Genomic DNA, 26,446 nt, shown 5'->3' with positions numbered 1-26,446 from the left:
GTGAGGGGACGACCAAGGCCAAACACAGAGAAGGGAACCCAAAAGCACACAGAGCATCTTCTATGCATTAGGGCTCCACAGGGGTGGTCGTAAGTCCTTTCCTAATTCTCAGTTATAAAGCCAATGTTATGTATGCACCTTGTGGGCACTTTATAAGGTCCTGCTTTAAGCAAACTCTAGTACATTTCTATAGAAAACCTGCCTCTTCAGGTCAATTCACACCTTAGCAAATGTGGAACCTTTGCCTTCAGACTCAATGGTGATAGTGTGGGTGCGGCGCAGGAGAATCTGATCAATATCTTCTTCGCAGAACTTAGACCCTTCATCCTCCTCATCCATGAGGGCGCCATAGGCCCCTTTTCGGAGCAGATCCTCTATTTCTTTCTTGGAAAGTTGCTGTACCTGTTTTAGTGAGATATTTAAAGTCATTTAGAATGGGAAAATGTTTGTAGATAAAACAAATGCCTCATTGTACTCAAGGAGGAATTTTTTATTTTCTGGAAGACTTAATTCTTTGAGAGAGAGAGAGAGAGAGTGCGTGCGAGAGGAAGACCACAGCGGGGAGGGAGAGGGAGGATGCAGACTGAGGCCTGATGTGGGGCTGGATCCTGAGACCCTGAGATCATGACTGCAGCCACAGGCAGAGCCACCCCGGCACCTCTCAAGGAGGATAAACTGGACTCATAAAAAGGACAGTGTGGCAGGGACGCCTGGGTGACTCAGTCGTTAAGCGGCTGTCTTCCGCTCAGGTCATGATCCCAGGGTCCTGGGATGGAGCTCCACATCTGGCTCCTTGCTCAGCGGGGAGCCTGCTTCTCCCTCTGCCATACCCCCTGCTCGTGTTCCTGCTCTCGCTCAGTCTCTCTGTCAAATAAAGAAATAAAATCTTTAAAAAAAAAAAAAAAAAAAAAAAGAGACCCTGAAACAAAACAGGCTGAAAAAAGTGAGGCTGGAAAGTGATTCGCTGCCAGATCACTTCTTCCCATCAGCTAAGCCAGGCTAAGGAGAGCCCGAAGAGCGGCAGGGCCCAGGCCAGCGCGTTACCCCGTTGGCGGCGCTCTCTCTCCCACTCATGGACTGCAGCACAGCTTTATCCAGGCCGAGCTTCAGACTCGCCTTGTCGAACATTTCCCTCTCGTAAGAATTCCTCGTAATCAGCCTGTAGATTTTCACAGATTTGCTCTGTCCTATCCTATGACATCTAGCCTGAGCCTGGAAGAAAAAGAAAAGGAATGGCTACCGAAGAAAGAAAAGACTCATGTGCCCGTTTCCAGGGCCCCCGTTCCCACACGCAGAGGCGCAGTCCAGAAGGCTCACACACTAAGAAATCATTCGGGCATTATCAAGGCAGTGACTACTAGTTGGTTCATTTGCCCGATCGTGGGACACCACCTGAGTGGTGACCATCCATCTTTACTGGTTTGACTAGGGAGTTTTCATCATAGTGGAAAACTATGATGAAAAAAAAAAAAAGAGGCATCCAGGGATGATTCTGTTGTGTGTTTACCTGGAGATCATTCTGGGGATTCCAGTCGGAATCGAAGATGATGCAGGTATCAGCAGCAGTAAGATTAATGCCTAAACCTCCCGCCCTTGTGCACAGGAGGAAAACAAACCGATCAGAATCAGGTTTGGAGAATCGGTCGATAGCTGCCTGGCGGAGATTTCCTCTCACTCTGCCGTCGATCCTCTCATACGGGTACCTAGAAAACGTCAGGATTAACAAGGAAGCCAGGCACAGGCACTTGACTAGGGCAAGCTTGTTTCTTTTCGTAAAGCGAGTATTACAACATAGGATATACATTACCGAGAAATCATCTCAGAGCAGACAGGTTTTAACGGTAGTTTGGCATATAATTGGTGGAATCCTCAAAAATTAAATTCTACTTTACTTCCTCGCTAGTAAAATAACAAGTCTAAAAACATCTGACATCTCTAGCAGTCAAATAACAAACGATTCTGCTTTTCGGTGAGACCCATTCTCCCCTAGCCAAAAGAAAGAAGTGGGAAACGAAATGGCCGTCCAAAGTACGCAAAGTCCTACTGTAGTCACCACATGCAGTGACCAGGCCCTGTACCCCGACGGTCTTTAGAGAGGGGTATGACACAGCTCCCCCCGCCTCCCCTCTGTTATGAATGTCACTTCGAGGTGAGCCACTTGGAGCCCCATGAAAGGTCATTTTTTATTTCCTTTTTATTCTTACGGCACAGTGGCCTCACCGTCTCTGAATGAGGTAGTCCTCCAGTATGTCCAAGCAGCGCACCATCTGGGAAAAGATAAGCACCCTGTGGCCACCAGCCTTCAGTTTTGGCAGCAGCTTGTCAATCAGCACTAGCTTGCCAGCAGCCTGGATCATCGCCTGGAGCTGAAAATCTGGAGAGTCGGCATTGTGTGTTTCTTTAAACTCTTCCAAAATTTTCTCTTCAGCACCTGCAGAGATTGGACAGCATAACGTGAATACTGTAAAAGGTTTTTATTACTAAAAACAATGAACTTGCTTTCAAAACCCACTGCTAACTACAGGAACCAGAATGCCACACTCGTGCTTATGAACATGAATCCGGCCACTTACTAGAAGTCAGGTCTAACACAAAACCACGGAAGTATAAAAGGGATCAAAGTTTTAAGCACAACACATTTAAACATTTGGGGGGGGAACCCACATTTTCCAACAAACAAATGTTTGCTGTCTGTAGAAACTGAATTTCAACAACAGACTGTCAAGCCAGAAGTGGCAGAAACAAGCCAAGGGCCAGATACCTACAGAAAATTTGGAACTCAATCACTAAAGAAATGAAGAACTGTTTACTAGCTGAATATAAACACAAACAACAAAATCTGTTCTGAAGCTAAGAAACAAGGGAATCGGGTTCTAATAATGACGGTGTCGGGGCAGTAATTTTTGTATATAATCGCGTGTAAAGACAGCCCAAAGGAGGGCAACAAAAGGAAATTCCTTTCTCAGGATAATTCTTAGGGATTTTGGGGGGGCAGTGGGGTTTCTGAACACACGTCTTCTGTTGCAATCTCTAAACCCCCACTCCACATTCATTCTCATCTGGCAGTTTCATGAGATACAAAAACTCTATCTTGAAGTAGCCAGAGCTTTTCAAGCGTTTCAAAAACAAGAGCAGGAAACGACCTTGTCTCACATAAGGCTTCTATGCTTAGCCCTCTTTCTCCTAGCCTCCTGCAGAACTCTGCTTGAGGCAGAGACGCCTCAAGAGAATGACATCGCCAGGGAAGAAGCGCTTATGCCCGCCGCCCCATTCCCCAAACACACCCAGGCTAAGCTCCCTTCAACTGCTTAGCTGCTGAGCTTAGAACATGGGGGCACCCTGGTCTGGCCGCCTCCCGTCTGGGGAGTTAATCAGGCCAGGGCTGCTGTGCTCAGCGCCTCTCCAGAAAGAGGGGGGAAGGGGTGTCACCTATTCTTTAGGAAAAACAAACAAATCCACCTAATGCAACTGGTTCCCAGCCTTCGACTGTGCCAGAGTGTAAACTACTCTTCTTACCACCAGTTTGAAACATGTGTGAACTAACAACACACGAGAGGAGTACGTGGAAGTCTCGGACGGGGCTTACAGGCTAGGTGAGGGAGACCACACAGCCCGTAGGAACTGCCACCAGCAGCAGCGGAAGGAAGGAAGGCACTGTCCTATTTCCACTCAAAGGGCACCTGTGCAAATTCAGTTACAGCACGGCCATACGCGGAAATACAGCTTGTTAATTATTAATCAACAAAGACTCTCCCTGAGAACAGATTAAAGTCACTTAATGCCCTTACCCAGGCACTAAGGCCTCTGCAAAGCACACTGTTCCTTGGGAGGAAGGTGGCCGGGCCGAGAAGGCCAGCCGGGTTGGCATCGCTAGTGCCTCGCTCCCTCTTCCGCAGGAGTAAGAGGCTAACACTCAAGACCCTCCTCCACGTGGGGAGAAGAGGGGACAGATTTTAATGAGGAAAAGGTAAAAACAAAATGCTGTGGAAGAGCATTAATAGGAAAGTTCTTGAATAAAGAATATTCTTGAATAAAGCTGAATCATATTTTTCAAAACATGAAATGCAGAAATCTAGGTTCTGGATTCAGGACAAGGTGGCCCTCAGGAGACAGGGAAATAGGTTTAAGTCTATATATTACGGTATGTCTTTTTAAAAAATTTGTTCATGTGCAAGACAGTGTAAGTGCTTTACAACTCAGAAACAGATTTTACTCCTGGTATTTGGGCAGTTATTTTTTTGTCTATGTGAAAATTCTAACTCAGAATCAGTATATTAGTTTAAAACAAGCTAAGGGTCAATGAAGTCTTCAAAAATGAAATAATCATTTGACAAGATAAATATCAGACATTAGAATATTTGAGTAAAAAACTGAAAATACAAATAATTTCTCAAATTAGCAGAGAAATATTTTTCATTTTAAATTTATTCAGAGATAAGAAAAATAACTTCTTTGCTTTTTGACTGCTACTAATAATTTCTCATCTTATAAAGAACAGTCAAAACTAAAATACATTTGTTCTTACCTGACAAAAGCTACTGCTGAATTACTCAATCCAGCTCTTTGCTATGAATTTGAGGTTCTTAAAGCCGCAGCCAGCTTTAAAGATATCAGCAAACAGATCTTCTATAGGACTCTTCTAGCACTATACTTATTATAGACAAATTAAAGGAAAGAAGGTCGGGGAAGGTGAGGAAGAGCGATTTCTACCTTTCGATGTCATAGCCAACGTGCCCAAGTTTACCAATTATTTACCTTGATGTTAGATTTCTAAAAATCAGTGTGAAAATTAACCGGAAATAGGTTATCACAAGCCAAAATACTTTGTTCACACTGTCCTAAATTATTGTTCATGCTATATTTCAAAATGTGTGTGTATGGGGGGCGGATATCAAAGACAACTTGAAACCAGCGTGGAAGTCTTCTCACTAAACAGATGGTCACGGTGAGGACAGGAACTGCAATGTTTGCTAGCTTTCACGAGAAGTTATTATCTAGCCAATGTCATCCAGCCACAAACAAGGTATTATTGTCTTTTGAAGATTACCAGGAAAACAGTTACAGTTTTCTGTCTGAAATTCATTCCATCATGCAAGCTTTGGCTGGTTTTCTTTCTGTCTGCTCTTCTCTGTAACTCCTCCGGCCCCCAGCAATGACAACAAATGACCCTTAGGGGACCTTGACCAAGTTTCCGACATCACTTGCACTCTCACACCAGGAAGTTAAAACTGGATGTTCCATTCTACTGAAGTAAAGCAGCAGCTGCAGACACTTACAAGTGCTCAGAGAGCACCCCAAACACTGTGCTAAGCACTTAAGACATCAACCCACATTTAAAATATTACTCGGTTTGTGTTCTACTGTCATTTCTAATTTTCTTCCTTCTGCTTTGCTTACATTACCACAGGTTACCAACTTGCACGTAGAGTTGCTTCCACTTTTCACAGTTACAGAGTGTGTCGTGCTTTCCTGGAATGAACCTGAGCTTGGCTGGGGTCGCCTGACCCTGCCACCGCCCGTATAAATGTCAACGTAAACTGCCACACTGAAAATGCCCTTGAACTAGCTCGATACATGTGTGGAGAGCCAGCACATCGGTATACGTTCTGCTCCAGATTGCAGATGAAAATGGGCGATAGGGCCATGGAGCAACCTCAGTGAACCCCAACATCCAGGTTAAGTTATCTAGGCAGTTGTAATGCCTAATGTGGGGGGCAGGGTGCACATGTATCTTTAAATTACAACTTCTCAACTAAGGGCATATTTTGGGCTTCACAGACACTTCATCACCTAGAGAGGCAGAAACACTGACCCCAAGGTATGATCAATTAGGACAATGGCCACAGACCCAAGTCTCACAAGTCCTAAAAGACTCCAGGTAAACCAAGAAGTATAGCAGATGACCCTGCAGAGCAATCAGCCAAGGAAAAGACCCACCAGCTGTGCTGGGGAGGGGACGGGGCGAGGGGGACCAGACGCAAAACTCCTCCCTCGACGTGTTCGATGCGGGTGACTAGTATGTAAGCAGACAAGGCAGACGTGATGGAACTGACGGCCACCCGAGATCAGCCCTCTCACACGCATCCTGCAGCGGCATTTCAGCTCTTCTGCGACGGCTCTCGCTTCCCCCTTGGAGGCTACTCTTCCTCATTTTCTTTTCAGCAAACATTAAATGCAAGTGTGTGTGTGTGTCACATAAGCACAGGCATTGTACTCACACCACCAGTCACCCTAGGCGCCAACCCCAGCTCCCGAGCTCAGGCACAGGCTGGTTGACGCTCCCTGTAATGGCCTCATGGGCTCCTAAACACGTGGTGCTTGGCAGGACCGCTGCTGGCAGCAGCAAGCACGGAATCACCACGCACAGCACTCTCTATGGAAGACAGGGCTAAAAGCACAACATCGTAGCAGGGAATTCATCGATGTCACACCACGGCAGTGACCACAGAGGCAGCGCTGAGGTGGTCTTGCAGGGGTGGGCCACTCTGTCATCTCATAATAGGAACTTGTGGGGCTGAGATGGCTGACAGGTGTGTGTGTCCCTCAGGAACAGGGGGTCAAAGATCAAGAACTCTTTAAATTAGCTGTCCTTGAACTTCATGGACTGTGAACCAATCTTTGTTCCTACTCCCCTGCAAGGGAACCTAATTGCACACAAACACCGCAACGTGGCGGGCCAGCCCCCTTCTTTCACTTGTATGAGCTCCGGCCACGACAGCAGGCAGCAAGGGCCTCCGAGCAGGTCTTTCAGCTTATATGTCTTTCCCTACTCCCTCCCATCTGTTTTATACGATGCTGCCAGATCAAGCATCCTGAATCATTTCTCAGCTCAAACACAAGCCACGGTTCTCCACGGCCTGCAGACGAAAGCCCCAATCCCATGGCCCGGCCTTTGAGGCTTTCCACAGCAGGGTCTCAGTATGTGCCTGACGTTCACTGCCCCACTGTTTCTGACACGGACTTTACACTTTGGGCAAGTTCCCCTTTGCTTTCCTGTCTCTTCGTCTTTGCTCATGTTATTACATCAGCCTCAATGCCCTTCCTTTTTCTGACCCTGACTGGCAAACTCCTTCCCACCCCCATGGGACTGTCTCAGTGCCACTGCTTTCCCTGTGGCTTCTCTCATCTCCATCGCTGACGAGCCTGAGCCTCCTGTATCCTCCAGAGTGTCCCACACATCCCAGGCATGCAATGTTTACCCTTTTAATGATTTTGGGAAGTACACAATATAGGTTTTTACCCAAATCAGTTACATGACACTGTCAATTCAGTTAAGAAAACAGGAAGACCATAACGTATCCATCAGTAACAGAAACAAACTGTTATCAAAGTTTTAAAATGATCTCTCCTTCCTAGGGAATAGGTCCTAGAGGTCTCTAGACCGAAATTCCCTCCTGCCAAAGACTCCAGACAGCTGACAGCTGCCTTCTCACACCAGTTCCTCTTCAACTTCTCTGATTTACACACACACACACACACACACACACACACACACAGCAAAAAAGTCTCAGCTGAGGCCAATCTCTCGTTAACTGTTAGCACTTCTGATGATTTTTAGGCATTAGTACCAACACCTCCTTCCGAGGGGTGAGACACGGAGGCAGAGAAGTTGGAGAATGGAGTGCTGAGGCCCCGTGGCAGAGCTCAGCAGTGGCAATGGTCCCTCACTCGCAGCCACCAGAGAAGGAGGGGTCAGGAAGAACAGGAAGTTGGTGAAACCCGTGCTGAGGCGACAGGATCCAGTAACGACCACAACGCATCGAATCCTCCATTGGGAGGGGGGAGAGGATTTCTGGAGTCACCCAAACGCGTCCACCGGTGCCACGGCTCACCATTAATAAGGTACGGATGATTGCAGCACTTCCGTAGCTCCATCATAGTGTTTAAAAGGTTAGGGACGTTAGCTTGACCACCACCTTTGGAGAGAAATGTGAAATTCTTCTCCAGGATGGCTCGGTAATATTTCTTCTGAATGTTTGTTAGCTCAACTTCAATAATAGTTTCTTCTTTGGGGGCCAAGTTCTTTTCCACATCCTCCTTGAGACGTCGCAACATCATTGGCTTTAGAATAGCCTGGAGTTTCTGCACCTAAAAAAGGACCTTAGGTCAATGCCAGTTTTGTGACTCGCTTGCATACTTTAACATGAAAAATCAGGATTATCTTATTCACTTAGCATCGGTTTTTATTTGTCAAAGCCCAGTAAGGGCACGAAGGCACTAATCTCCCAGCTATCATGACAGAGGTGCATGAAGGTCGAATGAGGCCATGTTAGGTGGCCTATTTCAGCTGCCTGGGGGCCTGAACAGCCAGAAGAAAAGAACCCAACAGTAGAAAAGAACCCAACTGATTCACCAAACTTTCCCTTCTGTGTGTCTTAAGCCACAGGGATGATGAGGAAGAGGGAAGAGGTGATCTCATGGGACATGGGAGTGCTAGGCTTCAGGTTCCTCCCACTCTGGAAAGAGCTAACAGAATGAGTAGGCCAAGAGTTCCCTAGTCCCTGCATCAATAAGCAGAGATGTCGCTCTCTGATTCCCATTTCTACTGACTGGCAATAGGATATATAGCAGATAAGATCATTTTTATCTTAAGAAAGCAAAAACCAAAACAAAACAGACTTCACTCTGAACTAAACTAGGAGGCTTCAGACAGTAAACTGTAGAGGGGCGGACATAAAGACCAAGACCCAAACTACAGGCATATCTGTTTCAAAACCAGTATAATAATAAATATTCCCATAACTCATAGGATGTATAAAATAACTACTTGCTTTTCATACACAAACTTCATTTATTTCTCACAGAAATCTTTTCAAGTAGTTTAAATGAAAATATGTAGACAAGAAAAGTAAGCAATGTGGCCAAGGATACACAGCTAAAAAATAAAGTTAGAATCCCAAAACTCAAGGAAGCAGATAACTACAAATTCCTATGCCTTCTAACACTGCGCTCAGAAGTATACACAGCAGGGGCGCCTGGGTGACTCAGTCAGTTAAGCCTCTGCCTTCAACTCAGGTCATGATCTCAGAGTCCTGGGATCGAGCCCTGCATCAGACCCCCCGCTTAGCAGTGAGCCTGCTTCTCCCCAAATAACTAAAATCTTAAAGAAAGAAAAAAAGTACACAAAGCAAAATCATTGACCTGAATAGCACGGCAGTCTCTGAAAATTGAACATGAACAGGTAAGTAACCTCTCCCAACAAATTCCCACTGCCCTTCTTGAGGGCAAAGAGACAAACAAGAAAACCTCCATAATGAAGACTTGGAACGTTCAAGGAAAGGAGATACAAAGCTCACTTGACTTGACTGTTTCTAAGAAGCTAAACAGCAATGCTTTGCCATTTCATGGGTTAACCTTCAGTTACATGACTCAAGTACAAAGTAGACATGATGAGTACCTGTTCTTCTGTTTTCAGATCACCAAATTCTTGCATAAAGGTGGTTTCTGAAGGGAAGCGACTCGGTTCCAAGAAATGCAGCAAGCTGAAGAGCTCTTCCACGGTGTTCTGGAGAGGCGTCCCCGTCAGCAGCACTTTGTGTTCCTGCAGGTGCGCAAGGAAGGCAACTGAACAGAAAGTTTCCTAAAACGAAACCCTCTCCCCTGGGGCGCCTGGGACGCTCAGTCAGTCAAGTGCCCAACTCCTGATTTTGGCTCGGATCGTGATCTTGGGAACGCGGGTTCAGGCCCCAGACGGGCTCCGTGCTTAGAAAGGACTCTGCTTGAGATTCTCGCCCTCTCCCTTCCCTCTCTGCCCTGATCGCACACATGCTCTCTCTCTCTCTCTCAAATGAATGAAATGTTTAAAAATAAATAAATGAAACCAAAACCTCTCTCTAGATATCCTTTTTCCCACATCTCATGAATGCTCCCTCAGCATCCACCATTAGTAAAGGTAGAGGGCACAAAGGCAGAGACAGAAGAAAATCATGGACCCTGCTTCAGACAGACTCACGGCGTGGGCCCTCTAGAACGTGGCAGACCCCATAAACACGCCACACCATTTCATTTCTTCCTGGGGTTATTAGGTCAACATTTTAGAGCCAGGGCTTTGCAAGTCTCCTGGGTCCCAATGCTTTTTTCTCCACCGAAGTTTTTTTCCTAAAGTCCCTAGACTCTGAGAACGCGCACATGCCTCTTTCTCTTCTCCCCATCCGCTTCCTGCATGACTCACTTTGGAGACAAAAGAAGTTCTTCTACATGCAACAGCATATGAAAAACTATTTTGTTCTGCAAAAATTTCAAACTAGTGAAGAGGTCAGCTTGGTTTTAAATACCACAATCACTTTTTTTTTTTTTTAAAGCAGATGCTATTTCTAACTTTGTTTCTTTGAACCAAGTTAGGTTATTTCTTTAAGATAATTCTTCCTGTTTACGAGCTCTTGCTCTAACTTTCCTTATGCATCTGTATCCTCGTCTTTGTATTTTTTTTTTATCCAACACAGAAGAGCTATTTCTCAGTGACCAGTTTTAACAATGGTGAGTTTATTAATCTTAAGGATCTTATTATTTAGTATTTTGTTTGGCCACTTGATACATAGTACAGCAAATAAAACTATTTCAGAAAGTGACCCTACCTTCTAGTAGGTTCAAATTATTCGGACTTAATGTGCAATCTGACAAGACCTGGTTGCCGACTAGAGAATATATGCTCAGTAAATACGAGATAAGTGATGTAAGGAGGGTAAAAACACACTCATTTTTGTAATATCCACCATATCTTTTATGTCAAGGAAGTTCTCTGAAAGTAAGGTAAAGCAGTTCAGTTTGCTTTTCTTTCTCCTCTTCTCCCTTTTGAATAAAGATGTCTCTCAGGAAGATACACAGACCAAAGTCATCTTCAGACTCACTAAATTCACAAAGAGTAAGGAGTCTGCAAATCAGTTCATGGTTTTCTAATATAGGGGTGCGTGGATGGCTCAGTCAGTTAAGTGTCCAACTCTATAGATTTCAGCTCAGGTCATGATCTCAGGGTTGTGAGATCCAGGCCTGCATTGGGCTCCATGCTGGCTGTGGAGTCTGCTTAAGATTCTTCCTCTCCCTCTTTCTCTGCACCCACCCCCCTCTCAAAAAAAAAAAAAAAAAAGAGATGATATTCTAATATATAACCATACTGGTGGGTAACATGGGCCATAGTCTCTGACATACTTTGGTTTTAAATTACCTTATCAAAGAATTTTTTTAAACTGTCACAGACTCAGGAAAGAGCTATATTGATACTAAAGACTATCTCACAATTTTCTCCTATCCCTTATGATTGAATTAAATCCTTAACCTCTAAACAAATACTTCAGAAAAAACCTTTTTAAATTACTCATTTCAAAATAAGTGTACCTGAAAAAAGGAAAGGGGTTCTTTTTTTTTTTTTAAGTTGAACAGCAGACTTAAAGTCATAATTCCGAGATTAAGACCTGAGCAGAGATCAAGAGCTGGCCACAACCAACTGAGCAACCCAGACGTCCCGAGAGGGACTCCTTTTTTACGCTGACTTCCCTCAAGGGCTGTTGAAAGCCAGTTATCCCAAATGATTACACACAAGACATTTTTATACGGTTACATATGAGTAGTGGAATAAAACCAGGTTTCCGTTTGAAAGTGACTGTGGAATAACACGTGGTGAATATACAGAGTGCCACGCAACATCATGTAAGAGACTCGGACCAGCAAGCTTCTCACCTCCAAGCTCAACTATGTCAGCAAATATGCTTTTGGCTTGAAAACATTACCATTCTTTTTAGCTCTGCTGGAGTGATGACCATTTAATTTCATTTCAGCAGACTCCTTAATTTGTATGAGACCTCCTGACAATGAGGAGATGATAGAATCAATGAAGAACTCCTACCACCTCCAGAGAATCCCCTCCTTGTCACTGAGGGACAAGGAGACAGCTCTGCTTTCCGGAGCTCCTGTGGAGGATGGTGGAGACCACAATTGTCCCTCTACAGATCATCTTCACAAGCATTTCCTTTGCAATGGGAGAGCTGAAGACACTCAGTGGCCCTCTCTTTCTGAGAATGCACTTAGAACATGACCCTCCTCAAGCCCATCTTCATCCTCACTGAGTCCTAGTGCGGGAAACAGCGGTCCCTTCCGACCTCCTCTGCAGCTGGTAAACTTACTGGTTGTTATTCTTGCCGTGACTAATTCCAGGAAAGAAGAATAAGAAATGGCCAGTGTATAAGTTCTCATGGTGTTTACTCTAAGCAAGGACTTAAAGGCCAACCAATGAGTTCTTCAGAACTAGACAAATACAACTGCATTCTAATTCAAAACAACCATACTGTGTTCCATCTTGAAAACATCTCCTCTAGGATAATGATTCTTGATCATCAGAAAAACTATTATTTTGTTCATCTGCTTATCATAGATTCCCAGTGGGTGAGCCAAGAATGAGTTAGAGGTATGCAAGTCCTTGAGGCAGCCAGCAGGGCTGAGAGTCAGGATCCCAGGGCCAGTCACCTGCGGCCATGGGCAGCATTCTCAGCTTGCCCCACGAGGACATACTGTAATGTACACACAGAACATTACCACTTTCTAGATGTGTCATTATGTGAAAAAAAAGGGAACACTGCAGCATGTAACAGAAAAATTATCTGGGTAAGAGATTCTATCCATTAATGAAGGGTTACTAATAAACAACAGAAAATCATTTCGCGTCTCCCAATGACAATCAGACCATATGATGTTGAAGCATTTAACTCATCTGTATGCACCAATGGAGGATAGTTTGCAGTTAGAATCGACTCCCTGGGAGCACAGAAACTAATAATAGGAAACAACTTAGATAAGCTTAGGTAACTATTTAAGCCTTCAGAAAATAGTACTGTCTTTTCTATGGACCACTGTGAAGATGGGTCCCTACTCAGGTAGCCATAGAGTACCTCACCAACGCTCACATTTGCCTGCAAACGTTAAAGCTCAGGTGCTGCCCAGAAAGACCAAATACAGTTGCAGAGTTTCTCTTTTCCACATGCTCACCTATGTCTTCAAGACTAGTCAGTGTCTCTTAAGTGCTCTCCTTTCTTTTGTGGACTGGTCACCAATATAAACTGATTTGAGAAAGGTCTTAGGATGGGAAATCCCATCCTTAAGAGAATAATTCAGTCCGACTTTTTCCCTTTAAATAAAACTAGATTTTGTTTTTAATTAAAAGAATCGCTGGCTAATGAATAAAAGAAATTGCTTCAAAGAACCAGCTGCAACAGAAAGCTTTTAAGTGTTTTTTTTGGTGGCACCAGTCTTCAGTAAAAAAATTTATAGCCACGAACATATAGAATGTTCTTCCCATCTCAAACTCTCAATTAACAAGAGATCAAATTAATCTACAGAAGTCAACATCAAAGAGATTTTAAAATCTTTTGCACTTTTTAAAAACTCAGCAAAACATCCAAGACATACTGAATGACAGTAACATAGCTTTTAAAATGTACATTAAAAATGAAAACAAGTGATCAAAACCCACCTTGCAAACTACAGAGAACAAAGAAGTCTGAGGATGACTGAAGTCATTTTTGCCAGGAAACCAAACACACAGAAGCATGGAACAGAAAATCAAACAAATCCTAACACCTCTACATTATCCCATAATACTCCTACCAAAAACAATCCAGAAAAATCTCATCAGGAAAACCTGACCACCTCTTAGGAAGCAGGGAGAAGATGGGGTAAGTGTGGCGTAAAACTCCAGATCAAATTCAAGGTCTTAAAATGCCCCAAACTTCTACACATCTCTGTGAACTTGACCAATGCCAGGTATTAACCCGTGCAAAAAACTTGCACCTACAAGTCCTACCGGACCCAATGTGTCAAAACCACTGAGCCCTAGAATATAGCTTCACTATAACCATTGGGACAAAGCCTGGCCTACCAGTTTATGAAATGGCAATATTTATTAATAAAAGGCAAAAGCAAATATTTGAAACTCACTTCAGAGAAAGCATCCTGACTATCCCCTACTGTAACTGCTCAAAGTCACCAGCCAACAACATAAGAATCAAGAATGGCAGCAACTTCTGAGAAACTAAAAGCTCGGGAGGACGTATCACCATATTGGACAGGCTTGGCAAACACAGGTATCAGTCACATTCAGAGCAGTGGGAACACTGAGTCAGTAACGATTCTATGAGGGTTCAATGGAGTCATCAAGACGATCACTGACCAAGTCCATCATCTTCAGCCCCTCCAGCAGCTTGCAGTTCCTATTCTTCAGCCTGTGGGCTTCATCAATGACTACACAGCGCCATGGAATATTTCGCAGCTCAGGACAATCCGTCAAAATCATCTCAAATGTAGTGATGATGGCATGAAACTTATAGGACCCCTTTATCACTCGACCCTATGAGAACAGTTCTAAATTATTATTTAGGATTAGAGATTGCATTAACTTTGATTAATAAATAGCATAAAACAGATGTATTTATCTTTTGGGGACATCTTTATTTTACGTAACACCTGTATTTTGTTTTTCAGGTGTTTGGCAGGGGAGCTTTAAAAACTTTTTCCTTTATAAAGAAATCTGAAATTTGTTAGTAAAATTTCCTACCTAATTTCCCTACAGATCTTATGTAATAAAGTGCCATGAATTGTGGTCATTCCAGTTATAGCCTACAGACCCCAAAGAGGTGAAAAGCCAAGGGGATTAAGTACTAAGGTAGCTTTTAAAAACTTTACTACTGTTTTAAACCTTTTTTTTTTCTTGTAACTTAATTTTGACTATTGAAGTACTAAAATGAAAAAAAAAATTCACTTAGGGTAGAACTTTTAACTATCTCTCAAATGTAGAGATAAATACTAAAACAGATTTCAATTATTTTTCTCCTTGAAGTATTTAACTGTAGATTTTATACTTAAAGCAAAACTATAAAACAAAACTCTGTCCTATTACCAGTAATATGACTTCTCCTTACCACCTACAGCTTAAAACTATGTTAGCAGATACTATTCTTCCCTGTCATTTATAATGCTTTACTGTCGGTATCCTAGAATAACTGTATACAGGCAATAAAAATAAGTAAAAAATTGTACCAAGTGCTCCTAAGAGGGCAGAAGCTCTTCCCTTTGGGTATATTTCACTCATTGCATGCCTAGTAATTTTTACTTCTAGTAATAGTTTAACAAAATATTCTTTCCACTTATATTTAATAACACCATTTTTTGTTTAGCTTTTCTTAGGCTTGCAAAATAAAACCAATTAGCATATCAAAACATTAAATGATAAATATTTCATTTATTCTGATCAGATAATCTGAATGACCAAAGCTATACAAATTAGCCATACTTACAAGATGTGAAAATATAACACAACTGGGTAAGAAATCTAGAGCAAATTTCTCAATTTTGTAAAATCTAGACCTTCCCCCAAAATGTCATAGACCATTTTACTATCCAGTACCTTGAAACGTATATAACAGGCATAAAGAATACCACTTGTGACGTTTTACCTGGGGATCTTTGAAGTACATTTCATACAACTGAATGGTCCGACGACTAGCTTGACTCCCATGATACACAACCACGTTCAACTCTGTCCAGGTACGGAACTCCCTTTCCCAGTTGGGGATTGTGGACAATGGGGCAATTACTAAAAAAGGGCCATGGATTCCTTTCAAATATATCTCATAGAGAAATGTAATGGACTGGATAGTTTTTCCCAAACCCATTTCATCTGCTAAAATGCAGTTTCGCCTTTGGGAAGGAAATAAAACACAAAAAGTTTAGTAAGCACAAATATTAGACACTGCTTTCTTTTCACAAAATATATACTACTATAATCACAAATGCATATCTCAAATGTTCTCTTAGTTCGACCAAATACATTTCTTTTTCAACAAAATCCTCTAAGGCATAAAAATCATTTCTACATACTTCTATTAATATCTCTCCATTAATGTTTGTCAGATAAATATGAAGCATACTTCCAATCCTAGCTGTTCTTCATCATTCTTTTTAGACATTAAAGTGTGACATTACTTGATCAATATTTTCAGTGACTACAAAAGAGAACAGCTACAGGCCTTCATACAGGTGAAGAAAAACGTGCTGTACATACATGTTGTACCAATTGAAAAGTAGCCAGTTTACTCCCTCCAACTGGTATTCCCTGAGTTTGTTATTGTTTTTGTACTCCCTGGAACTCTCCGATTTCTTCCAATCATCAGCAGGAGGTCGCTCCTGTTTCAAATATAGTAAATCCCATTAGTGGTTTCTCCAAGGCCACACCACAGTAGGCTATTTTCAAATTAAATCCTTCACCGTTAGCCAAGTCTTACCACACGCTCTGTTTCTGGCTCCCTGGACATTAGTTTCTCAAACTCTTCGATCTTCGCTTGATCTATGTCCTGCCTTAGCTCCCAAGTGCTGTCTTCATATGGCAGGGAGCACCACTTCACCAGGTAGTGAGTCACCGGCTGGGCCAGATTGGAATAAATTAGAATTGGATTCATTGGACGGAAACACACACACACACACACACACACACACACACACACACACACACACCTACTTCCTGATAGATACTACACCCCAGCAACAGTGAGAGTGAATTGGGAGAAGTTTATTTAAAACTGCCACCATAACACAGTCATCCCTAGTTAAATCGTAACAAGTGTAAACTGGAAATAATATTACTGGGTATCATCAGAACCAGCTAATTTTTATCTAATTCACTGCTATGCTGAAAAGCCAAAAAATATGAAGAAATGGCCAGGAAATAACACAGCTGAATTTTAAGCCTTATTCTTATCTGTGCAAAATCATTTATCAGGTGTCTGCTTCAGACTTATATGGTAAATCATCATAATATGTTTACAATACTGGCTAGTTTCTTAAGGAATGAGAAACAAGCTTATTACCATCTCTGCCTTTTTGTATTCAATCACATTAAAATAAAGTATTTGAGGGGTGCCTGGCAGGCTCAGTCGGAAGAGCAGGCAACTCTTGATCTTGGGGATGTCAATTTGGGCCCCATGTTGACTGTAGAGATTACATAATTGAAACTTTAAAAAACAAACAAATAAATAATAAAGTGAGCTCTTGTAGACTTGGAAAACAAAATATTTTGGGTAATGCAGATCAACAGGATCTCCTTTGTCTTTCCTCTAGAAAATACTTGGGTTGTCAAGCATTCACTTCAAGATTAAGGTACTCTGACCTGGTAGTGATGTTAAAAACATTCACTGTACTACATAAATATGCGATAAAACAATTTTCTTTTAAGTACAGCCAAGTAAAGCTAGAAAAGTAAACATCACATTACAGATATTGTCCTTAAAAAATCATGGACTTCATGACACAGAGTTTAGGGGGGAAAAAAAAGGAAGCTCACTGCAGACTCTCACTAGATAAGCAAGATCTAAACATTTTATATAAAACTAACTTTACTTGAAGAAGCCAGGAATGACAGAACTCATGGTGGTGGATACATCATTACTGAGACAGTAAGCTCAGGCACTAGACTCGTCCTCACTTTTACCGCCCTAATCAACCATCCTTACAACCTCACAGAGTTTTGCAAAGCAACATGAGAAATGCCAAGATCTCATAAAGAGAATTATTTTACGTTGTCCTCTGTGCAGTACATTAAATGAGGTTCATCAGCTTCACTAAGGATGTACAATGTTAAGTAACATTAAATTCCATTCTGCTACATCTTACAGCACTCTTAATTATGTATGGGAAATCTGCGCTTCATTCTGGGTTTATACTAAACCGTACTGAATTCTTCTTTATTGATCACATTCTGAAATCATGTAAAATGCCGATGTATTTGGTTCATATTGAAAACTGATTTCTTTTAAAAGCTCTCACAGTAAACAAAGAACACATTTAGCACTATTATTAGGTCATAAAACTAAGAGTCAGTAAGTTTCAGTTAAATTTAGACCAACTGTATCACGATCCAAGGCTCTGACCAGGACGAGATCTAGGATTCTATAATCACTCTCTGTAAACACACATAAGCCGTCTGAGTCACTGCCCCCTAATACAAATGATCTTCTGTTACCTCTCCCCGCTCATCTGTGCTACGTGCAAAGTCCATTATCCGGTCAACCTCCACATAATCTGGATTAAAAAGCTCATCTTCAATCTGCACCAAAGGACAAAAAAGTTAAAATGTTTATTTAACTCCTGAGAGTAAACGTTATTTCACTTTTCGCCAGACAATAATATTTTGGGTCACAGCAAAATAAAACTGATATTTGGCAAATTCTATTATATTAATTGAAATGCTACAATTTAGCAAAATCATTCCCCATGAGGAAATCAGACTTCTCAGACTTTGTTAACTGGGTCTTTTAATTACTGTGTGAAACCTTTTTACTGTGAGAGAATGTTTAAGAATATTTTAAATGAAGTGTGAAATTACAATTCACTAATGAGCAATCCAAAAGGCTTATGGCATGCACTGCATTTAGCATTCTCGAAACTATGCTTGCAATAAAGACTCGGAGCCATGCACAGTAAGTACGATTGGAGTCTGAACTGCTGGAGTTGTCTGAGGCCTTCTAGCATCATTTACAGAATGCTATTCCAAAGCTAAAAACACTGAAACCAGTGAATTTCCTATTTTAGTGTGAACAGTTTAGTGGGTCTGGTCATCTTTGCCTATCAATATTAGTACCTCATTTGAATATAGTCTTATCATTAATCTAAGCATTCTAATGATTTATTTGCACTGAAAATAGAGCATCTGGCTAAAAATATTAAGGCTAAAGAAATGAGGCTTAAATAATTGGGTTATTTAGCCAACGCATTAACAATCTTTATAAAAGTATAGTAATACTAACTTGCTTGCAAGTTATCGCCTATAAAAGAATAAAGTAACAGAATATGGCTCAAAGAGAAATTACAGACTATGCCATACTTTAAAGAAGTCAGAGTCAGGCCAGTCAGAAAACAGAAGACATATTCATCAGTACCATAACTGCAATTAAAAGGCTTCTGCAAGACATATTAGAAGTCACTTAGACACTGTTCATATCCTCTAAATTACAGGTTGAAAAGATAAGCTGTTTGGTCACAGACGGCTCAAGGATAGCAAACATTCTCTGGGCTACTGTGTCCATTTAAAACATCTGGTTTGGGTCCTTTGAACTCTGAATTATGAAAAAAAGAATTAGAAATACAAAAATGTGTTTCAAATGCCTCGGGCCCTTACACAGCGTTGATTAGTAAGGCAAAAAATTCATTGAAATGTTCAGTTCATTTAAAATGTTAATGTACTAATGCACTGGCTTTGTCAAAAGCTTCTAGGTTCAGGCACACAACATGTATGCATTATTCATATACAGCATGAACACTGAAAACTTTCCATAAACTAGGTTTTGATGATAAAAGCTCCTTTTAAGACACCTTGTTCTTAAACAGCAGCTTTCATTGATGAATTAAAATCCTTCACCTTATTCCTGAACACTTCCAACCTGCTAGTGAGTAACCTGCATCATCGTGCATGAGATGCAATTTCCAATTTAAACACAGATTTCAGTGGCAGCGGACTTACAAGGGTGCCTAAGCTGAAACAAAGAATGCAAAAGCCGTCATAATTAAAAATGCCAAAGTAGCAGAACCATGGGACACCTGAAGCCGGGACTGTATATGGAACAGGGTGTGTGTGTGTGTGCGCGCGCATGTGCGTGCATGTGTGCCCGTTGTATGTGTGTGTCTGCGCATGTGTGTGCGTATGTGTGTCTGTCTGTAAACGAGAAAGAGAGGAAGGGAGTTGCTATCCTTTTGGGCTTGCCCTCAGATCACTTTTTCAGACTGGAGTTTATGCTACTTCCACTTGGGACAAAAATTAAGATTTCTAGTTGCCAAGTTACCACTCAAGATAATGTATTTCAGTTGTGGTACAGGTTATTCACATAGGGAGACCCAAAGAGATAAAGCTACATAGGTGGGGCTAGGTACAAATCCCTAAATTGCAACTGACACCAGCAGAGTCCAAACAAATTTCATAAACAGAACCAGGACTTAGGGATGGGGTTTGGGCCGGGGATGGGGGAGACAGCTACCACTACACTCTTTCCTTATCCCTACACTGATCCATAGAAAAAAAGTCAACAGAACATATGTCTCTTTCTAAAAGAAAGCCGATGATTTCAACTTGCCCAATGTCACCAACATTTAATCATCAAGAGGGGCACAAAAATAGGGGACTTTATGATATTTCTTAGGAACTGCCCTTCCAAAAAAAAAAAAAAACAAAACACTTAGATATTCTCCAAGAGGTGAGTCACATGTGATGACGCCATTCCCCTCAGTGTTAATTACTGTACTGCAAAGAAGCTGAATACTCAGATCAGGAAAGGTGGTGATGAGACATATGCCCAATAAAACCACCACCACCTAATCACACATCTAATACAAACTTTACAATCTGCCTGTTGGGAGCACGGAAATCAGATTCCAGGAGAACACAGACTTCTCACCTCAGATTATAAGGATTTTATGACATAAAAATACTGAACACTCTTCCGTCCTCACCCCTCCATGTCCAAAAAGGGGAGGGGGTGTGAAGTAGGTTGTTAAACAGGTATTATTTTGCATCAAATTTCACACTTCTTTACAGTTTACATTCTGTTAACTCCTTTATGGAGAGGAAAACTAATAAATCAGCAAGTTTAATCTTTCAGTGTGAAGGTTTCTCTTTTATCTTCCTGAGGCTGTAAGTGAAACCAAACTGGTGAGCAAAAGTCCAGAGACCCCAGTAAGTAGTCTGCAAAAGCATTTTTTAATGCAATCGAGTGGGCTGAAGGGGATCATAACACTTCTTTCAAAAAAATGCAGATTTTCTTCCCTGCCCTAGGTATGGTTACGTTTTCGTCATCAATAACTTAGGATAAAGCGAGACAGGCAAAGACACAACACCAATTTCTATACCATAGCACATCATTTGTAAGAATAAGTTTGGTAAAGTCTGTAATCAGGCATTAACCTGAACAGAAGAAATCGGCCACATACTTTCCTTAACAGAAGTAACTTATATTCTAGAAACTGTATTTAATAGTTACTGTAGAGTCTTTATACCTCACTAAGTCTTAATAGAACTTTTAACAGCTTTTATCATTATCTGCTAACTGTACTTTCATTACAAGATTTTAATGATACCATCATATTTCCACATAATATCATAGGGACCAGTATCTTCTAGACTAAGCAACAGGAAGAAAGAGAAATTTCCTGTTTACCAATTTTTTTTTAGCAATAACCAGTTACCAATATGCAAGTAACAGCACCAAATGAGGGAAACTAGTATTTCTTAGTAATTTGCTTAACCTAAAACTCAAAATTCAGAGCATTTTAATAAGGTTACTACTTAAGAAAATTAACTGGGTATTTCATACCTCTGAAAGGAATTTGTTCTGGCCCTGCTTTGCCTTAAATCGTTTGATCTTTTGCTGAATTCTCTTATCTTTTTCCAGATCTTCTACAGATGCCCATTGACAATGAAGATAAGAGCTAAAAGAATAAAATAATATACTTGAAACATGTAGAAAATAACCTTGTTATTCCCCCCAAATCAACTAAATAATTAATGAAATAAGCGGTTTACCTACTAATAGAGGCTGCTGATCAACACTCAATACAATTATTCATGTTTGAGAATAAGAAAAAAATCAATAATTGTGCCTGAAATCTGTCTTCCGTCCTGAGCTCCAGCTCTCTTATTTATCTCCCATTAAAAAAAGAAAAGGACCTACTAACAAAAGCTGTTTTCATAAGTGAACGGATTACACTTCAATACAAAACAATTAGCACTATAGGGTGGCCTTAATTATGAATTTACATTTTGAGCCTTTTATCATTAATTGAGAAATAAAAGGTTTTTATCAAGTTAAGAGAATTCTGATTTAAAACAGCAAAGGTAAACATAACTTAGTCCTTCCAGAGCAATCCAAAGGACGAAAACCCTCACCTACACTGAACACCCATGCCCCACCAGCCCCTGGGCAGTTTCTGCCCGCCCAGCCTCACTCTTCCAGGAGCTGTGAAATGCCGTCTCTTGGAACGCTGTGATTTTGTCGCTCTCTACTGTCTACCTGGTCCTCACACAGGGCAAGGCTCTCCTCCTCAGACTCCCACGGCCCGCTCCAAGCACAGGTGTTCTCTCTAACCCTATCTCGAACACTCTCACCCTCCCTCTTACTTCTCCGAGACTCAAAGGTATATAGTCAATATTTTATGGAAGCTTTGACATTCTTTGGTTTGCTATTTCAATATTCTTTTGTACCATCATTTTCTCCCTGCCCCAGATAGCCTGGACTATCTCTTATCTCTCTTTCTGGTGAGGACATTAAAAAGAAATGAGGTGCCTGAATATGCACCTATTTCAAAATCAAGGTACTACTACTCTTAGAAGTTACGCAGCCATTCTAAAATCTGTCAAAAATGATTAACGACATGGGAAAGGCTTACAATATTAAGTATCGTATCATTTATATTTATGTAAAGTCTAATATGCAAAAGGTAGGACTGATTTAGTCCTTGTACAACTGACTGAGGGAGATAAGGACGTTAAATACGTATGCCTTGATAGGCTAGGAGTCGATATAAAACCTGTACACACACGCACACAGAGAAAAGAGACTAGATGAAAATGCAACAATATGTTGATAATGATATTTTCTGGGTGGTAAGATTGCAAGTATTTTCTTTTCTACTTTCAAGTATTTTCCTAATTTTCAGTAAGTAATACGCAATACTGTTTCTGCATATTATCAAGAAACAAGTATTTTAAAAATAACTGAGTCTAATCTCCTTCTTGGATAGAAAAAGGCACAGGTGCAAGTCAACAATGTGTGTCTGCTGAGGTACACATGCTTTTCCAGCACCATCAGTGTGGCTGGAACGTGGGCACAGGCCTTTAGTGTCATTCTTCCTCTTGCAAACTGGGCTGAAATATTTGGATAGTGACTCTGTTTTACTAAATGGAGAAAAGCCACGGCCTCCTCCACTAATATCAGAAACAAGGCAAGGATGTCCACAGCTTCTACTATTATTCAATACTGTATTTGAGGCATTAGCCAATGTTGTTAGACAAGAGAAAACAACAAGGGGAAAAGTAATTGGAAAGTAAGAAATAAAACTATCTCTATTTGCAAACGGTATGATTATATTACTGGAAAACCCTAGAGAATCAATTTGAAAACTAATTCAAATAATAAAATGAAATAATTTAGCAGTGTACCAGGATATAAAATTAACACACAGAAATCAATAGCTTCCATTTACACAAACAACAGTAGAGAAAACCTCTTTTACGTTATCAACAAAGATTAAATGCTTAGTCATAAATCTTAACAAAAAATGTGTGAAATTTATATAAGGAAATATTTAAAACCCTTCTAAAAGACACAAAAATAGAGCTGAACCAACTAGAAAGACATCCTTATTTTTAGATGGCATGACACGTCATAAACCATAAATCCATAAATGCATAAACAAGCATTTTTTTAAAAGATTTTATTAATTTATTTGTCACAGAAAGAGCACAGGCAGGGAAAGAGCAGGCAGAGGGAGGAGCAGGCTCCCCACTGAGCAGAGAGCCCGATGTGGGACTCGATCCCAGGACCCTGGGATCATGACATGAGTCAAAGGCAGATGTTTAAAAACTGAGCCACCCAGGCGTCCCATAAACAAGCATTTTTATGGTGCTAGACAAGTTAATACTGACTTATATATAAAAATAAACATGCAAGAACATCCAAGAAAATACTAAAAAGGAAGAGTTTTTAGGGGAAACTACATAACCAGATATTAAAATAAAATTTAAGCCTTTATGAGTAAAACAGTGTGCTACTGGCTCAGGAACAGACAGGCAGACCAAAGGATTAAAATATGGTACAGGGCTCCTGGGTGGAGCACCTGATTCTTGATTTCAGCCCAGGTCAGCATCTCAGGATTATGAGATCAAGCCCAGTGCAGTGCTTGCTTGAGATTCTCTCTCTCCCTCTGCCCTGCCCCTGCTCACTCTCTTTAAAAAAAAAAAAAAAAGGTACAAATATGTTTCCAAATAAATATGTAAATTTAGTACATGATAAGGGTTACATCTCAAATCACCAGGACAAAGATGGACTTTTCAATAATGGTGTTAGAACAACAATATTTGGGAAAGTATAAAATTGGAACAAGAATTATTATACTTTATACCATACCCAAAATAAACACCAAGTGGATGATTAAGCCCCTATATACAGAAAACGAGAACATGCAGATACCAGAGGAAAACACAGCAAATTCCTCTTTAAGCTGGTGGTAGGGAAAAGCTTTCTAGCTATGGCTCAAGAGCAATAAGAGAAAAGATTAATAAATTTAACTACAAAAAAATTAATTTACAGTGCAATAAAAACAAAAAGTCAAAGGACCACTGAAACTGGGAAATCACAGTTGCAACATAGAACACAGAATAAGGACGAAAGCACAACAGAAAAGTGGGCAGAAGACATGAACACGCAACTGATTAAAGAAAATACAAAAATGGTCATAAAACTTACAAAAAGATATTCTCATTCATAAATTTAAAAAAAAAATCAAAAGCGAAATACAATTTCTCGCAAAAAGTGAAACCACCACACTACACTGGATAGGTTGTAGGCAGAGAGGTGGTCTCTTACATCGTCAGTAGGAATGCAGAGGGCCATACTCTTATGAAAGGGAATGTGGCAATACCTAACAAAACTACATTTATTTTCTCCTCTGAATACAGCAACCCCACTCCTAGGAATTCATCCTCAAACTGTGCCTCCAACAATCTGATAATATACAGGCATGAGAATATATGCTATAGCACTGTCTGTAGCTATAAAACATCGGAAGCCATTGACACGCCCACACACACAGGAGACTGGCTGGATGAGCGATGATACAGCCATGCCACGGAGTACTACACAGCAGTAACAAAGAATGAAGAAGACCTTATGAATCAATATTGAGTAACTTCCAAAATAGAGTATTATTAAAAAGCCAAGTGCAAATATCTACTGATCATTGCTATTTTTGTATGTAAGGAAAAGGGGGAAAATAATATTTTATATGTATAAAATATTTTTATGTATAAATATTTACACACACACACACACACACACACACACACACACACACTATCTGCATGTTCATGCCCAAAAAGTACAGAAAGGCTAAATCTGGGATTAATGAGACGGTAAGCAGGGATTGAGGGGTTGAGGGGAAGAGAAAAGGATGTGTCTTTGAGTACCCTTATGTAGAAGTTCTGACTTTTGAACCATGTGACCTTGAAATAAAGAAAATAAGTAAGATCAATAAGAATGGTGGGTAGTTGAGGCACCTGGGTGGCTCAGTCAGGTTAAGAGTCTGATTTTGATTTTGGCTCAGGTCATGATCTCACGGTCCTAGAATTGACCCCTGTGTCTGGCTTCCTGCTCAGCAGAGAGTCTGCCTGTCCCTTTCCAAACTCTGGCCTACCCCCTGCTTGTGCTCTCTCTTTCTCAAATAAACATATAAAATCTTGAAAAAAAAAAAAGAAAAGAAAAAGAATGATGGGGTGCTAAAATGGAATACAGATACAGGTAGAAACTAAAGACCAAACTGAGTATCAAAATAACACAGTCACCCTGAAAGGGGCGCAAGGGGAGGGGAAGAATTAACCCAAGGAAATTCTGAACCAAGTATTTAGCTTCTAAAAACCCTTTGGCTAAGCACAAAAAATTCTAAACACTGAATGAACTTTATACCTGGTAGCCTTCCTTTTCACAAAAAATATGATCTAGTAAATTAGAAAACACTTCCTATATATTCTAGAACTGACAAATAAACAAATACAGTAGAGATAATAAGAGCCAGGTGTCTCCTGGTTGAAGAAGGGAGTCATTACTATTGGAAGGTGAAAGGACTCAATGAACCCTGTCATGCTTCTGAAATAAAACCAAAATTGGGTGCCTGGGTGGCCCAGCTGTTAAGTTTGAGCCTTTGGCTCAGGTCATGATCCCAGGGTCCTGGGATCGAGCCCCGCATCGGGCTCCCTGCTTGACAGGAGGCCTGTTTCTCCTTCTCCCACCCCCCCATGCTTGTATCCCCTCTCTCGCTATGTCTCTGTCAAATTAATCTTTAAAATAATATGTAAAACCAAAACTATTGCTATAAAGGCATTGATTTTCACCACTGTTAGATAAGTAGACACGTAGGTACACAGAAGTTATGTGTGTATGTGTAACAAACATATGTGTGTACATGTAACCTGTATTGCATACATGTGCACGCACACGCATGGACATGTGCAGGGGGCCCACCTAGCCCTCTCCACGGAGAGGCCCCAGGAGCACTGACTCCCCTGCAGTAATGAGCACACCTAGGACTCAGATTGTGGTTTCTAAATGCCATTCTCCAGTAGAAACAACCAAGGCTTTTGGAGAAATTACCTATTCCAGGAATTAGGAAGTAAATTACAACATGAGTCTGGAATATCCTCTGGTGCCAG

General features: G+C 41.0%; 1 protein-coding gene across 7 annotated transcripts in view; it reads right to left on the bottom strand.

The window, feature by feature from the left end:
- The window catches only part of CHD7 (chromodomain helicase DNA binding protein 7), a 188,535-nt gene that overhangs the window by 29,269 nt on the left and 132,820 nt on the right, over positions 1-26,446 (bottom strand). For all 7 annotated transcript variants that reach the window (XM_032316781.1, XM_032316780.1, XM_032316782.1 and 4 more), the window contains 12 exons: positions 21,339-21,453; positions 17,999-18,082; positions 16,266-16,403; positions 16,046-16,167; positions 15,438-15,681; positions 14,156-14,332; positions 9,398-9,541; positions 7,833-8,088; positions 2,221-2,431; positions 1,508-1,703; positions 1,045-1,212; positions 223-402 (listed from right to left, as the gene is read on the bottom strand). In XM_032316781.1, coding sequence (XP_032172672.1) covers positions 223-402; positions 1,045-1,212; positions 1,508-1,703; positions 2,221-2,431; positions 7,833-8,088; positions 9,398-9,541; positions 14,156-14,332; positions 15,438-15,681; positions 16,046-16,167; positions 16,266-16,403; positions 17,999-18,082; positions 21,339-21,453 — 2,035 coding nt within the window. The remainder of the gene's footprint in view (positions 1-222; positions 403-1,044; positions 1,213-1,507; positions 1,704-2,220; positions 2,432-7,832; positions 8,089-9,397; positions 9,542-14,155; positions 14,333-15,437; positions 15,682-16,045; positions 16,168-16,265; positions 16,404-17,998; positions 18,083-21,338; positions 21,454-26,446) is intronic.

This window comes from Mustela erminea, chromosome 16 (genome assembly GCF_009829155.1).
Source record: "Mustela erminea isolate mMusErm1 chromosome 16, mMusErm1.Pri, whole genome shotgun sequence".
Lineage (NCBI taxonomy): Eukaryota > Metazoa > Chordata > Mammalia > Carnivora > Mustelidae > Mustela > Mustela erminea.
This window is presented reverse-complemented; position numbering and strand designations above follow the sequence as displayed.